Source organism: Camelina sativa, chromosome 18 (genome assembly GCF_030686135.1).
Source record: "Camelina sativa cultivar CO46 ecotype springtype chromosome 18, ASM3068613v1".
Classification (NCBI taxonomy): Eukaryota; Viridiplantae; Streptophyta; class Magnoliopsida; order Brassicales; family Brassicaceae; genus Camelina; species Camelina sativa.
The window spans coordinates 484,256-498,105 of NC_141897.1; the positions used below are offsets into that span (position 1 = coordinate 484,256).

The 13,850-nt window shown below is 37.5% G+C and overlaps 5 protein-coding genes across 6 annotated transcripts; all 5 read left to right on the forward strand.

The window, feature by feature from the left end:
• Positions 1-560: 560 nt before the first annotated feature.
• LOC104760154 (uncharacterized) lies at positions 561-3,758 on the forward strand. 2 transcript variants are annotated; one of them, XM_019240236.2, is made up of 11 exons: positions 561-909; positions 1,096-1,171; positions 1,260-1,373; positions 1,450-1,566; positions 1,659-2,012; positions 2,108-2,439; positions 2,527-2,626; positions 2,702-2,761; positions 2,847-2,933; positions 3,009-3,143; positions 3,258-3,758. In XM_019240236.2, the coding sequence occupies exons 1-7, from the start codon at positions 812-814 to the stop codon at positions 2,564-2,566; spliced, it is 1,131 nt and encodes a 376-aa protein (XP_019095781.2). In that variant the 5' UTR covers positions 561-811; the 3' UTR covers positions 2,567-2,626; positions 2,702-2,761; positions 2,847-2,933; positions 3,009-3,143; positions 3,258-3,758. The 2 variants fall into 2 exon arrangements, with proteins under 2 accessions (XP_019095781.2, XP_087354282.1); XM_087498156.1 differs by lacking the exons at positions 1,659-2,012; positions 2,702-2,761; positions 2,847-2,933; positions 3,009-3,143; positions 3,258-3,758 and having other exon boundaries at positions 600-909; positions 1,450-1,497; positions 2,394-2,439; positions 2,527-2,603.
• LOC109125115 (uncharacterized) lies at positions 2,567-3,593 on the forward strand. Its single transcript, XM_087499690.1, has 5 exons — positions 2,567-2,626; positions 2,702-2,761; positions 2,847-2,933; positions 3,009-3,143; positions 3,258-3,593. Exons 1-5 carry the CDS (start codon positions 2,567-2,569, stop codon positions 3,591-3,593), a joined length of 678 nt encoding a protein of 225 aa, XP_087355816.1.
• A 3,358-nt stretch (positions 3,759-7,116) lies between the features above and the next one.
• Positions 7,117-8,626, forward strand: LOC147921290 (uncharacterized). The gene has a single exon (XM_087497461.1). The coding sequence runs from the start codon at positions 7,230-7,232 to the stop codon at positions 8,370-8,372; it is 1,143 nt and encodes a 380-aa protein (XP_087353587.1). The 5' UTR covers positions 7,117-7,229; the 3' UTR covers positions 8,373-8,626.
• On the forward strand, positions 8,618-9,514 carry LOC104763006 (uncharacterized). Its single transcript, XM_010486431.2, has one exon. It carries the CDS (start codon positions 8,699-8,701, stop codon positions 9,512-9,514), a length of 816 nt encoding a protein of 271 aa, XP_010484733.2. The 5' UTR covers positions 8,618-8,698.
• A 2,601-nt stretch (positions 9,515-12,115) lies between these two features.
• Positions 12,116-12,610, forward strand: LOC147921291 (uncharacterized). The gene has a single exon (XM_087499691.1). It carries the CDS (start codon positions 12,116-12,118, stop codon positions 12,608-12,610), a length of 495 nt encoding a protein of 164 aa, XP_087355817.1.
• The last annotated feature ends 1,240 nt before the right edge of the window (positions 12,611-13,850 follow it).

A 13,850-nucleotide genomic window follows, 5' to 3' on the forward strand; every position in this document is an offset into this window, starting at 1 on the left:
TATCAAAGAATTATTTATGGTTGTATATTTGTGATAAAATTTTGACAGAAATCCCCCTAACACATATTCATTCACCTCAGGTTGTGTTTGAACCCCCCCCCCCCCAAAAAAAAGTGTAGATCTTGGGCCAACCCAAAACTCAAGGCCCAAGTAATATTGCTTCCAACAAATTATTTATTCGAACATCACCTCTTAAATTATTTTCGATGGAAAACTGACATTCCAAATAATAAAAAAGTGTCACGTTGTGGATGAAATTTAACGGACTTCTCAAAGTTAGAGAAAAAGAAGACAAGAGACTTTATATTGGAACATTAAATTCTAAATATATTCGTACCGACATGACAACATCAACTATACTGTACTCTCTTTCAGTAATATTATTATTTTTGACCATAGAAAATAACTTTTCATTGCAAATTTGTAGTAATTTGATTCTCAAGAAAAAAAGGAGGGAAATTGATATTAGGACATTTAAAAATTAAAATGTGACAAAAAAAAATAACGGAATTAAATGCAATACAACAACCATAAAGTGAATGCAATTGAATATTTTTGGCAGGCTCCAATATCTGATCAAACCTGGTCCCTTTTCCTCTGGGCTACAGTTTCAGTCCTCGTCTCTGCATTTACTTCGTCCTTCATTCTTCATTTTCTCCTCTGCTTCTATTTGAATCCTCTCTTTCATTCTCTCCTTCTTTTTTCATATTCTTTCTCAGTGATGCTTTCTTGCAGATCAAATTTCTCACGTTCATTTGAAGTGGTTTTCAACTTTTCATCATCTCGGTTTAATAACGTTTTGGCCTGAGAGATGGGTGGTTTGGATTTCACTAAAGACGATAAAGGACACAGAAAAAACAGAGATTCTTGGCATTCCCCTGATTCTCATAAACATGGACGGTCTAAAAGGTACTCTCGCTTCTGTAGTTTAAGCTTAACGTTTGACTACATCGAATCTATATGTTAGTTAACTCCATTAATGGGGTTTCGAAATGTACTCTCGCTGTTTGCTCAAAATGTCTCTATGATGTAAACGACTAGAGACTGTTAATATCGTAAAAGGTTTGATTCTGTTTTTTTAATTTATATTCCTAGTGCGTCTTCAGAGCAAGATCTCCACGTTTCTAGCAATGGAGCTTCACAATCTGCTGACAACTTCACTAGAATGCAAGTAAGACTGACAAATTGTATTCCATAAGAATAAGACAATATGTTTCTCTTGAAGTTGATTTTTTTTTTTTTTCTTTTCTTGTCTATAGACCAAATCCTCTGTTCAAACAAGAGCAAACAAGATACCAAAACCTCTGCCTAATCGTCAGATATTTATTAAAAACAGTATTTATTCTACCGATAGAGCTTCCTTAGAACGAGATGTAAGCCCAAGAGCATTATCATATCCCATAAGTGAAACTAGTACATGTGAATGATTCTTGTGATTTGGCTAAACAGGTTGAGCAGCTTCACCTTCGTCTGCAACAAGAGAAATCTATGAGAATGGTGTTAGACAGAGCAATGGGACGTGCTTCAAGCAGTTTATCTCCAGGCCACCGACATTTTGTTGGTCAGGTAACAATTCAGTACTTATGCGTTATATACTTAAAGAGTAAATTAAAATTTGTGAGACTTTTGAGTATATATATGTGATTTGGATGATTCAGGCAAAGGAACTTATCACGGAGATTGAACTGTTGGAAGCGGAGGTTGCGAATCGCGAGCATCATGTGCTCTCTCTGTACCGGAGTATCTTCAAACAGACAGTCAGCAGAGCATCCTCAGAGCAAAGCTCAGTCATTTCTTCTCCAGCTCATCAAATAAAGCAGCAGCCACCAAAAAGACATCCAAGTGTTATTTCAAATGCATTTTGTTCCTCCATGAGTTTCCCTACAAAGCCTTGGCATGCTCTTGTTGCTTTTAAAGATTCAAGTAGAAACACATACAAAGGGGACCAATCTTCTCAGTTCCAGAACAAAGACTATAATTCTTCAACAACAAGTTGCTCAAGTCAAGCAAAAGTAAATGTGAAAAAAACACTACTTTCCCCCTAAGTTATTGATGAGACTTCTTCTAACTTTTATGTGTTCTGTTTTTTTTTTTATATAACTTTCAGTCCCATTCCAAGGATTCAGTAACAGGGAAATCTCCATGGCAAAGGTCGCTAAAGGATCATCTGTATCAATGCCCAAACAAGTTGTCTGAAGATATGGTCAAGTGTATGGCTTCAGTGTACTTCTGGCTCTGCAGCAGTGCCATGTCAGAAGATCCTGAGAAGAGGAGAAGATCACCAACCCTATCAAGATCGTCGACCAGCAATGTAATTATCCCCAAGAACATTATGAATGAAGACCGAGCTTGGTCCTGCAGATCCATGGTGGAAGTATCTTGGATCTCATCAGACAAGAGAAGATTTTCTCAAGCATCATATGCTATTAACAACTATAAGTTAGTCCAACAACAGTGATTTTATTTTCCAAAAGAAAAATACATTTGATGGTTTGGATCACAAGAAAGCATACTTTACACTTGCAGGCTCCTTGTTGAACAACTGGAGAGAGTTAGTATAAATTAAATGGAAGGCAATGCGAAGTTAGCATTTTGGATCAACATATACAATGCTCTCCTCATGCATGTAAGAACATATTGATCTGATACAAAATCTCCTTGCCTGGCTTTGCTTATTCATAATTCTATGTATCTTCTCAAGGCATATTTGGCATATGGTGTACCTGCTAATTCCCTCAGAAGGTTAGCTTTGTTTCACAAGGTATTCTACTTTTATTTCAATGCATAAACATGAAAAATAGATTCATATTTGAACAGAGACTAATGGGTATCATTGTGTAGTGCAGTCTGCGTATAATATCGGTGGGCAAATCATAAATGCAAACACCATTGAATACTCTATCTTCCGCTTCCAGACTCCGCGGAACGGGCGTGTAAGTCTTTACTTTTTATCCTTCTCTTTCAAACACAAAGAGTTAACTTATTGAAATCAACGTACTACTATACAGTGGCTTGAGACCATTATATCCACCGCCTTGAGGAAGAAACCAGCCGAAGATAAAGTAAGCTCAATGTTCAGTCTTCACAAACCAGAGCCACTTGTATGTTTTGCTCTTTGCACTGGTGCTCTCTCAGATCCAGTGGTAACTTCTTTTGACTATTAATAATCTTACATATTCTAAAGTTGTCATACTTCAGTCAGAAATGTTGGTTTACGTACTTGTGCAACAGTGCAAATGAATGGCTCTTTATTGCAGTTAAAAGCCTACACTGCATCAAACATTAAAGAGGAATTAGAAGCATCTAAAAGAGAGTTTCTTGGAGCAAACGGGATTGTAAAGATGCAGAAGAAAATGTTGTTACCTAAGATTATAGAGAGGTTTACAAAGGAAGCTTCTCTGAGCTCTGATGATTTGATGAGATGGTTAATAGATAACTCAGACGAAAAGCTTGAGGAATCGATACAAAAATGTGTACAAGGTAAACCAAACAACAAGAAATCGTCTCAGGTCGTTGAATGGTTAGCCTACAGTTCAAGGTTCCGTTATGTTTTCTCAAAGGACATGATGGAGAAAAAGCCTTGGTGGGTTTAGAGAAGGATGTTGCTTGTATTATAAGAAACCTCTCCATGCCCTAATTTCTCGTCATGCGTATGTTTATCGTGAGACAATAGAAAAGGCTTTCCTTGTGTATATGAGAAACTTTGTCCCTTTTCATACCTTTTGGTGTGATTTTAAAAATAACAAATTAGTAAACTATCTAACAGCTCCTAAATCACAAGATTTAATAATTTGGACTTTGGCTGATGCCTTGATTATATAGAATACGAGTGAGATTGTGGTTTGAATTTTATAGAGGTGGCTCTTCTTGGACTACCCCAAAACAAAGACGTTTTTGTTGATGCAATATATTGGAAAATTGCATCAGCCAAGAAGAGCGTAATATATTTTTTTTGTTAAAGACGAAGAGCATAATATAATTTCGTAATATTATCCATTTTTGTATTTTCAAGATTAAATTTTTTTTTGGCAGGCATTATCTTCTGGATCATCATATTATTATCGTATACAGCGGACTGGTAGTGGTTACTATCCAAGAAAAATAAACTCTTCTAAGTAATTAATGGTGCACAAAAACAAATAGAAAAGCTAAGTAATTAAATTATTTTTATATGGGTAATTAATTTTCTTAGTCGTGCTTTTTGCTTGAAACTTTCAAACGATTCAAATTGTTGTATGTGTTAAATAATCTCATACTGTACGTTACGTTGATTAAATTATTAAAACAAAAGATTTCATGTTCATTCTTGAGTAGAAAAAAAAGAGACGGATGTTTGACCGTTGACTGGGATATGCACGTGTGGGTGTCACACACACGTGTGCTTAGCTGTAATGGGTGGTTTAGGCTCGCATAGGAATATGTGCGCCACGTCAATTCCACATGGTAACCCCAACACCTTTCCCATTTTGTTCTATTCCAATTTCGAAGCTTTCTTTTTTTTTTTGTCAAAGAAATTTCGAAGCTTTCTCTCAAGAAGATTTTCCAATTCCATTCTCATCTTGTTTTCCTTGTAATCATTAATGAAATTATGACTTTTAAAACAAAATCATTGAAGAAATTATAATCCCTATCTTTATTTTTCGCATGGGAATCTCAATGATCATATCACCATTAGTAATAAATAAGTAAATAATAGTATGCCTCAAATATAACGTCGGAAATGATCAAAACTGTCACCTTCGCATTTCTTTTGTTGATATTTAGGTATCCTAATAATTAAATCTCAGTTTATTTTTTAAAAATCCTTATAAGAAGAATCCAACAATCATGTGATGCAAACCTCAAATTCCGAGCTTTTCTTTAGAATAATAAGAATAAGTTGCCTTATGGGTTGATCATAATCATGCATGTTTCCTATATCAAATGTTCCGGTTAACAGATCGAGTACATGTGAGAGGACAATTAGACAAAAATATTTGTTTACGAAATTATTGGTTTTTAGTTAGGTTAAGGATGAAAAATAAGAGTATTTTAAATATCACCAACACCAATGATGACCTCGTTCTACAGCCAATGCTGTAAAGGACAATCGAAACTAATATACACATGCATGAAACATATGATTAAGCAAAACCATAATTATTAGTCCTACGCAATTTCGAAACATATAAAATGATTACAACATATATGTATATATATATTATGTACTTTGTTTATATTTATCATTTAAAATATTCCTTTTGCCTATGATTTTGTTTTGTTTTGTTTTGGATTTAGATCTGTGATGTAGTAGGCCTACTACAAAAATAGTAAAATTTGTCTTCGGAAGAAAACTAATTAATCGGAAAGAATGGTGGACTCAATTCAATTATTCACTTATCATCATGTAAAATGAGAAGCTAAGATAAGAGTATCCTTCTCGAAGGCACAAAAGGATGCTCATATCCTTCTCCACTACTACCTTGAAAGAGAGGACTGAGGAGGCCCTAGCTAGGGAGAAAATTAGGGATAAAAAGATATATGTCGAGTTGATGGTTTTTGGAAGACGTGAGATATATCTATCCCAATTTGCTATCTACAGTTTAACCATACCAAAGTGAGGCACTAGGGGATAAATGCCAAAAGGAAGAGTCGAGTCATTCACCATTTACAAACAGAAGATGAAAGTTCTCATTTAGGCTATGTTGAATATTTTCTCGTTAAGAGATGTTTGGCTGAACTTCGAGACAAATTGTTATGAGTTGATCAAGATGGTGCATATCGCAATTGAATGTGTCTACGCGTTCATCTTATTGTAAGGTATATTCATTATTTGATAGGTTTGTTTTTCACGTTATTTTTAATTTTATATTTTCTCTTTTTATATATTGATGTTCTAGAATTTATTTTTGTTTCCAAAATTGATTTTATATATTAAAAAGTTAAACTAATTTTCCAATTTTTCCTACTTCATTTTTTTTTTCATACATGGCATCTATTTAATGATTTATATTTTCTCTTTCTATTAAAGAAATAACAAGAAATTAATTTACAAATAAAATTTTAATTTTTCTTATGTGTAAGATAATATCTAAACATCAATTTATTAGAAACAGGGAGTAGTAGATAATTTCTTTTTAATGTTTATGTTCGTATAACACTTGTTGATGTTCGTATGATTACTGTTCATCATGTTTTGAGGACTCCTTTTTCACCGAGAGGAAATGATTAAAAAGAAAACATGCGCGCGAGTGGAAGTGACGCACTTAGTTAGTGCGTGTGGATCGACTGAAAGTGAACACGTGGGACAGACAGATCACACTGAAACACAACTCCGACATCTTGTCGGATCTTATGTAAAGCATTGGGTCCCACTCTCATAATCATCTCTCACCACGAAAACCATCTTTTTGCTCTCAATAATTGTCGCCCCCGTTGCCGTATCTCTTCCACTCTCTATGTCAGCGACTCAGCGCTTGAGATACACGTCTTTCACTTTCTAATCTTATAATTTGATGTTTGTTGATTAACAAATAAATAATCTATATTTACCCAGTTCTTCTATACTATTTAATATTTATTGTTTTTCATTTTATTGCTCAAGTACGTTTTAAAGTTGTCTTCATTACGTTTTTGTAGTTGTTGTTTTCAATTTTTCATACAATGGTCAAGTACAATACAATTTTTCATATTGTATTGTTCTTCTAAAACTAAAATGATTTGATTGAGGTTTGCAATGTAACAGTTTTAAATCTTATTTTTCACTGTTTCTATTGAAAACAATCTTTTTTTTTTGCATACTCTACAACATTATAGCTGGGGTTATGATTATGTGATGACACTTACTAGTCTGTTACAACCAATCATAATTCGGATTATGATTATTGAAATTACATGCTTCAATCATTGTAAAACAAATGTTCATAAAAACACAAGTTAGCCTTCATAAACAATACTAAGTTGAAAATAAAGGGAATATTATTAGATAATAAAAAGTAGCAGGCAGTTAAATGCATCAAATGTTCACAGTTCAAAACTTTCCAAGTAAAAAATGACTATCCTCTTTAGGACTTAGGACTTTCTGTCTCTAGTAGTGTTAGAGATTAGAACTATCAACTGGAAAACATTTCCCTTTTAGCCGCTTTCACCCTGTTTATTGTTCTTTGATGGCCTTTTAGCTTGTTTTCGATCTCGTTTTTAGGGTTTGTTCAAAGTTCATCTGAAAAGTTTGGTTTTCTTGTGTTGCAAAGATGTCTTCCGCCATGGATAAAGCTTTGATGGCTATGTCTTTAGAGGAGGTCGAAGAAGAAGTCCCGTTCGAGATGCCAGATCTACCAGAATTTCTATCAGTGGAAAGAAATTCTTTAAGTTTGATTGGACGCACGTTAAATCCGCCGTGTCAACCGATGAAGAATTTGATTCGAGATATGCCAAGGAAGTGGCAAAAACCGGGAAGAATGAGAGGAGTGGCTTTATCACATGAAAGATTCCAATTCATCTTCGACTCTGAACACGATCTGTTGGAGGTTCTAGCAAAGGGAGCTCATACGTACAATGATTGGTCTATCGTTGTGGACAGGTGGTACGAGAATCCGCCGACGAATTATCTTCAGAGAATTCCAATTTGGGTTCAGATTTGGAACATCCCGGTAAATTATTACACGACGACAGCTATTACTGCTTTGGGAGAGCTGATAGGAGAAGTTAAGGAAGTAGCTTTCGATCCAGAGAAACCCCAAATCCAGGAGTTTGTTAGAGTCAAGGTTCTGTTCGATGTGTCTCGCCCACTCAGAAGATCAAAGGAACTAACCTTGCCTCTGGGAGGATCTACGGTGATAAGGTTCCAATATGAGAGGGTTCAGAAACGCTGTTTTGAATGTCAAAGGCTCACCCATGACAAAAATGTTTGTCCTCTGTTGCTTCGTAAAATGGATCAGGAAGCAGAAATGAAAAAAGTGGGGAAGGGTCCGGAAAAGATACCTAAAGCGTTGTTCTTAAAGGAAGCTGATCCGTTGTTTGGGATCTTGCGAGAAGATCAGGTAGGTTTAGACCCTGCTACTGGAAGACAGAGGATTGCTAATGATGTGCTGGAAGGGATGAGGCAATATCTATTGGCTAATAATAATGAGGATAGGCAGGTAAAAGCTGATCGCATCAGAAAATCTGTGAGAGAAGTAGAAAAAGATCTGATAGCAAAGAAGACAGTCCTGAGATTGGAGTCTCCTCCAGTGGTTCACTTTGATGTTAACAAGGATAAGGGATTAGTTTTCAGCTATGAAGGGATGGAGAGTGTTGCACAGAGAGAAAGGGGTATGGATATGGACCCTTTGGGTTTTTCAGAAGCAGGTCAGAACAGTGAGGTCGACAGAGGTTTGGGTTTAAGTGGTTTTTAGCAGGATCCAGACTCGTTGGGTGATTTCTTGGCGTTGTCTCAACCTTTTCAGGATAGAGTTACAGGTTTTAGGATTGGCTTCAGTGAAGCTGGTTCTTCCGGCTCTAAACCAAAAAAAGGTAAATCAAGGAGTAGACCTCCGACTCGTCTCAGAAAACAAAAAACCAAGGATAATACTAAACCTGGAGTGTCCCAACAGCCTCAGTTGGATTTAACTCGATATGCGAACGATAAGAGGAAGGCAGATGGTGGAGGAACAAGCACTGCAAAAATGTTAAAGCTTAATCCTCCTAAGGTGATCCCAAAGGGGGGATCGCCCAACGCATAATGAGCATATTGAGCTGGAATTGCCAAGGTTTGGGACAGTCTCAAGACTTGGTGATTCCTCGTCTCAAGGAATTGCGTAAAAAGCATTTCCCTGAGATTCTGTTCTTGATGGAGACGATGCAGTGTCGAGATAGGTTGAATGATATACAATGTATTCTGGGTTATGACAAACTTCTCACAGTGGACCCTATAGGAAAATGTGGTGGTTTGGCTCTTATGTGGAAAAGCAGTGTACAATTGAATATATTGTATGAAGATAAACATATCATAGATGCTCAAGTACAGTTTGGGGCATCAAATTTCTTTCTTTCCTGTGTTTATGGGGATCCGGATTATAGTAGTAGTGGTATGGTGTGGGAAAGGCTTAGTAGGTTTGGAGTGGGTCGAAGGGACAGATGGTGTATGATAGGAGACTTCAATGCTATTTTGCATAATGGGGAAAAGATTGGAGGTCCTAGAAGAAGAGATAATACCTTCAAACCTTTTGCTGAGATGCTTGAAGTGTGTGGCATGGGGGAACTGGCTAGTAGTGGAAATATGTTTACTTGGGGAGGTAGAAGAAGTGATCACTGGATTCAGAGCAGACTGGACAGGGCTTTTGGAAATAAAGAGTGGTTCTTAAATTTTCCAGCTGCTAATCAAGCTTTTTTGGATATGAGAGGATCAGACCATCGTCCAGTATTGGTCAAGTTGATGGAGTCTCAAGAGAAGTATAGGGGCCAGTTTCGGTTTGACAGGAGGTTCCTGAATAACAAAGAGGTTAAGAAAGCCATTGAGAAGGCTTGGAAGCCAGGCTTAAATGGAGAAGGATACTAGTGTCGCAAAGGCTCAGAGACTGCAGAAAAGCATTAAGTTTGTGGAAAAAGGAGAATTATGTGAATTCCAAGGACAAGATACACCAATGTGAGATGGCTTTGGAGAGAGTTCAATCCGAAAGATGGCCAAACTTGCATCAGGTTCACATTCTCAAGCGAGAACTTGGAAAAGCTTCCAGAGCAGAGGAGAAATACTGGAGATTACGCAGTCGTCATAAATGGCTAAGAGCAGCGAATAGAAATTCGAAATATTTCCATGGCTCAGTGACGGGAAACAGAGCTAGAAAAAGGATTGATCAGTTGAAAGATGCTCATGGGGTTTTAAAAAGATCTGAAGCTGCAAAGGGAGACGTAGCAGTTGATTATTTTAATAATCTTTTCAAGTCTTCCAATCCTCAGAGTTTCCAGATGTGTTTTGCTGATTTTCCCTCAAAAGTGTCCAATGAGATGAATGAAACACTGATAGCTACCGTGTCTTCAGATGAGATCAGAGAAGTAGTCTTTTCTATTGATGCCTCAAAGGCCCCGGGCCCTGATGGTATGTCAGCCTTGTTCTTCCAGAAGAATTGGCAGATAGTGGGTAAAGAGTTTACAAAAGAGATCAAAAGGTTTTTTGAAACGGGAAGCTTTCCTGCAGAGTGGAATTACACTCATTTGTGCTTGATCCCAAAAGTGCATCACTCGAATGAAATGTTTGAGCTTAGACCAATAAGCTTATGTTCAGTACTCTACAAGACTATCTCGAAGATCTGAGTGAACAGGATGCAAGAGATCCTTCCGCACTTAGTTTCAATCAACCAGTCTGCTTTTGTGTCAGAGAGGTTGATAACAGATAACATCCTAGTGGCTCATGAAGCAGTTCATTGGCTAAAGGTGCATTCAGAGATCTCCTCACAATTCATGGCGGTAAAGACAGACATGTTTAAAGCGTATGACAGATTGGAGTGGAGCTATTTGAGGGCAATGCTGACTGCATTGGAGTTTCATGTAAGGTGGATAGACTGGATAATGAAGTGTGTGACGACTGTTACCTTTTCAGTGCTTATCAACGATCAACCTTTTGGTATGATCCTTCCGCAGAGAGGTTTAAGGCAAGGAGACCCGCTTTCGCCGTTCCTCTTTGTCCTGTGTACTGAGGGGTTGACTCATTTATTAAACAAGGGACAACGAGAAGAAAAGATACAGGGAATCAGTTTTTTTGAGGAAGGTTCGGAGGTCCACCATTTGCTATTCGCGGACGACAGCTTATTCATGTGCAGAGCAGATTTGGTTCAGTCAGGCTTTCTCATGGAAACTTTGAGCAAGTATGGAGCGGCTACAGGGCAGTCATTAAATTTGAATAAATCGTCAATCACTTTTGGATCAAAAGTTTTCCCATTGAGAAAGAAAAGTATTCAAGAGAAGATGGGTATCCTAAAATAAGGTGGTGCTGGCACATATTTAGGACTCCCTGAATGCTTCAGCGGATCAAAGATTGAACTGATGAACTATCTAAGGGATAGAGTAAAGTCAAAGACCTCGGGTTAGTTCTCAAATCTCTTATCACAAGCGGGGAAGGAGGTTTTACTTAAATCAGTGGCCCTTTCAATGCCGATGTTCGCTATGTCCTGCTTCAAACTACCCAAGAAAACTTGTGAAAACATAAATAGTGTTATGGCAGAGTTTTGGTGGAGCAATGCAGAACAAGCAAGGAAAATACATTGGCTCAGTTGGGAAAAGCTGTGTCTCCCAAAGGATAAAGGAGGAATGGGATTCAGAGATGTCCATACTTTCAACCAAGCTCTGTTGGCTAAACAAGCTTGGAGGCTACTACAGACCCCAGAGAGCTTATTTGCGCAAGTCATGAAAAGCAGGTATTTCCCAAATACAGGATTTTTAAATGCGACTTTGGGAGCAAGACCATCTTATGCGTGGAGAAGCATATTGTTTGGGAGAGATCTGCTGTTACAAGGGCTAACTAAAAATATTGGGAATGGAAACTCTTTCAGAGTCTGGCTAGATAGTTGGGTTGAGGACGATGGTCTGAGACCCCCATGGAGAAGAAACAATGTCTTCAACCCGAATCTCAGAATTTCTGAATTGGTTGATAGTACAAATCGAACATGGGACGCAGAAGCTCTGGCCTATCATTTTCTACCGCAGGATATTGAGAGAATCAAAAGGATAAAACCAGTCCCTGAGATGGAGGATTACTATACTTGGAAGTTCAATAAAAGTGGAGACTTCTCGGTTAAGTCTGCATATTGGTTGGCCTCTCAATCGCTAAACCCCTTGATAAGAGAGGAAGCAAATGTACAGCCTTCAACAAATCTGTTAAAAGAGCAAGTATGGGGATTACAGACGGACCCGAAGATTAAGGTCTTTCTTTGGAAGGTGCTGTGTGGGGCTCTACCAGTCGCAGATGCTCTGTGTGGGAGAGGATTGAGGATTGAGGATTGAAAACCTTTGTCAAACCTGTGGTGGAGAAGTAGAAACGATCAATCATGTTTTATTCTCTTGTTCTTTATCTCGCCAATTGTGGGCATTATCCGGGATCCCATCTCCAGAGATAGGGTTTCACAATGGGTCCGTTTTTTCAAATATTCAATACTTCTTATTGAATATGAAGAACCCTCGGTGGCCGGAAGAGTTAAAAGAAACCTTCCCTTGGGTGATGTGGAGATTATGGAAGAATCGAAACCTGGTGGCTTTTGAAGGATCTCACTTCTCACCACAAGAAACGATCACTAAAAGTAAGGAGGATTGGAAGGAGTGGGTTGAAGCCCAACAGGAATCAGATGAGGAGGAAGATGTCGAAGATCGAGGGGAAGGGGAAGTCCCAAGAAGAAGAGAACCGAGACAAATTCCAATGAAACCAGGGTGGAAAAGACCGGTAAGAGATTGGATGAAATGTAATATAGGAATCTCTTGGTTGGTTAGAAACCGGTTGTTGGGTTGTGCGTGGGTCCTTAGGGACCATGATGGAAGGGTCTTGTTGCATAGTAGAAGAGCTATGGCAGAGGTCAAGGATAAACAAGAAGCTCAGCTGGAAGGACTATTGTGGGCTATGGAAAGTATGAGAAGCCACAAGATAGAGAATGTGGTTTTTGGTTTGTAGGATCAGCTTTTGGTAAAGGTGGTGACAAAGCCTGCTTTATGGCCTTCATTTCGATATCAATCAAATGAGGTGCGGAGACTGAGGGGAAGTTTCAAGGATAGTAAATTCTTTTTGGAAAACTCATTTTCAAACAGAGGAGCTCTTATGATAGCACAGAGTATCACTCAAGATTGTAGACTCCAATCGTATGTGGCGATGGGGCATCCCGAGTGGTTGAGGTACTTATTTGCCGAAGATACAAGACTATCCTCTGATTGAACTTAAGTTTTTAATGGCTGGAGTAGGATTAGCCATTTTTTTGGTATAGATAGAAATAGAGTTTTAACTCTGTCTGATTGTAGAAACAGAGAAGACTTCGGGTTAAGTTGCAGGTAAAGACTGGCCTTAAGACGTAGATGGTTTTGTAAAAAGGAAGAAGTAACATATATTATCAATATAAAACCAGTTGACAAAAAAAAAAGTTAAATGTATCAAATAGTTTATACTAGTAACAAGTTAAGCATTGATTGAGGCGGATGGATGGTTACACATGCATGATAAGGAGCAGGCGAGTGAGGAAACAACACAACACGCACGGTCACGCGGGGATGACCCACATGCTCCAATCTCCATGCCCCTCCATGTTACTGTACGCAAAGTGGTTATACTTATCAAATACACTCGTCTTGACCCAATATTGCTGCTCAAACTTATTAAATGCAGAAATTTTATTTTCTTAAAGGCAAAAGCAGATACACATTTTTAAAGGTTTTACTGACGGAATCAAAATAAAAGTAATAGCTTTAAAAATGTCATTGTTGATGAAAGTAGAAACCATGATGATGATGATGATGATATTATATCTTGGCAAATATTCATCTTCACACGTATATCATTGGTTCATAACCGTTGGTTGGTCCACAACTTTGAACAAGTTCAGATTCTTTTGGATTGTGTTTTGTACCAACCACTCGAATTAGTCAATATTCCATTATATCCAACCTCAAATACTATTTTCCTTTTTTTTTCCTGAATATATATAGATTTTTTTTATATAAAAATATGTGACAAATAATTGGCTACATACACTATCGGAGACTTGACTCAGCTCGGTATTGGCGTTACTAATCGAGATACTATTTTCTATGGGATACTTTTTTTTCTTGACATCTTGCATTATACATGAAGTTTTGATGATTATTATATGACGTACTTGATAAAGACAAAACGAAGTACAAACCTTAATATTTATCAACTTTGA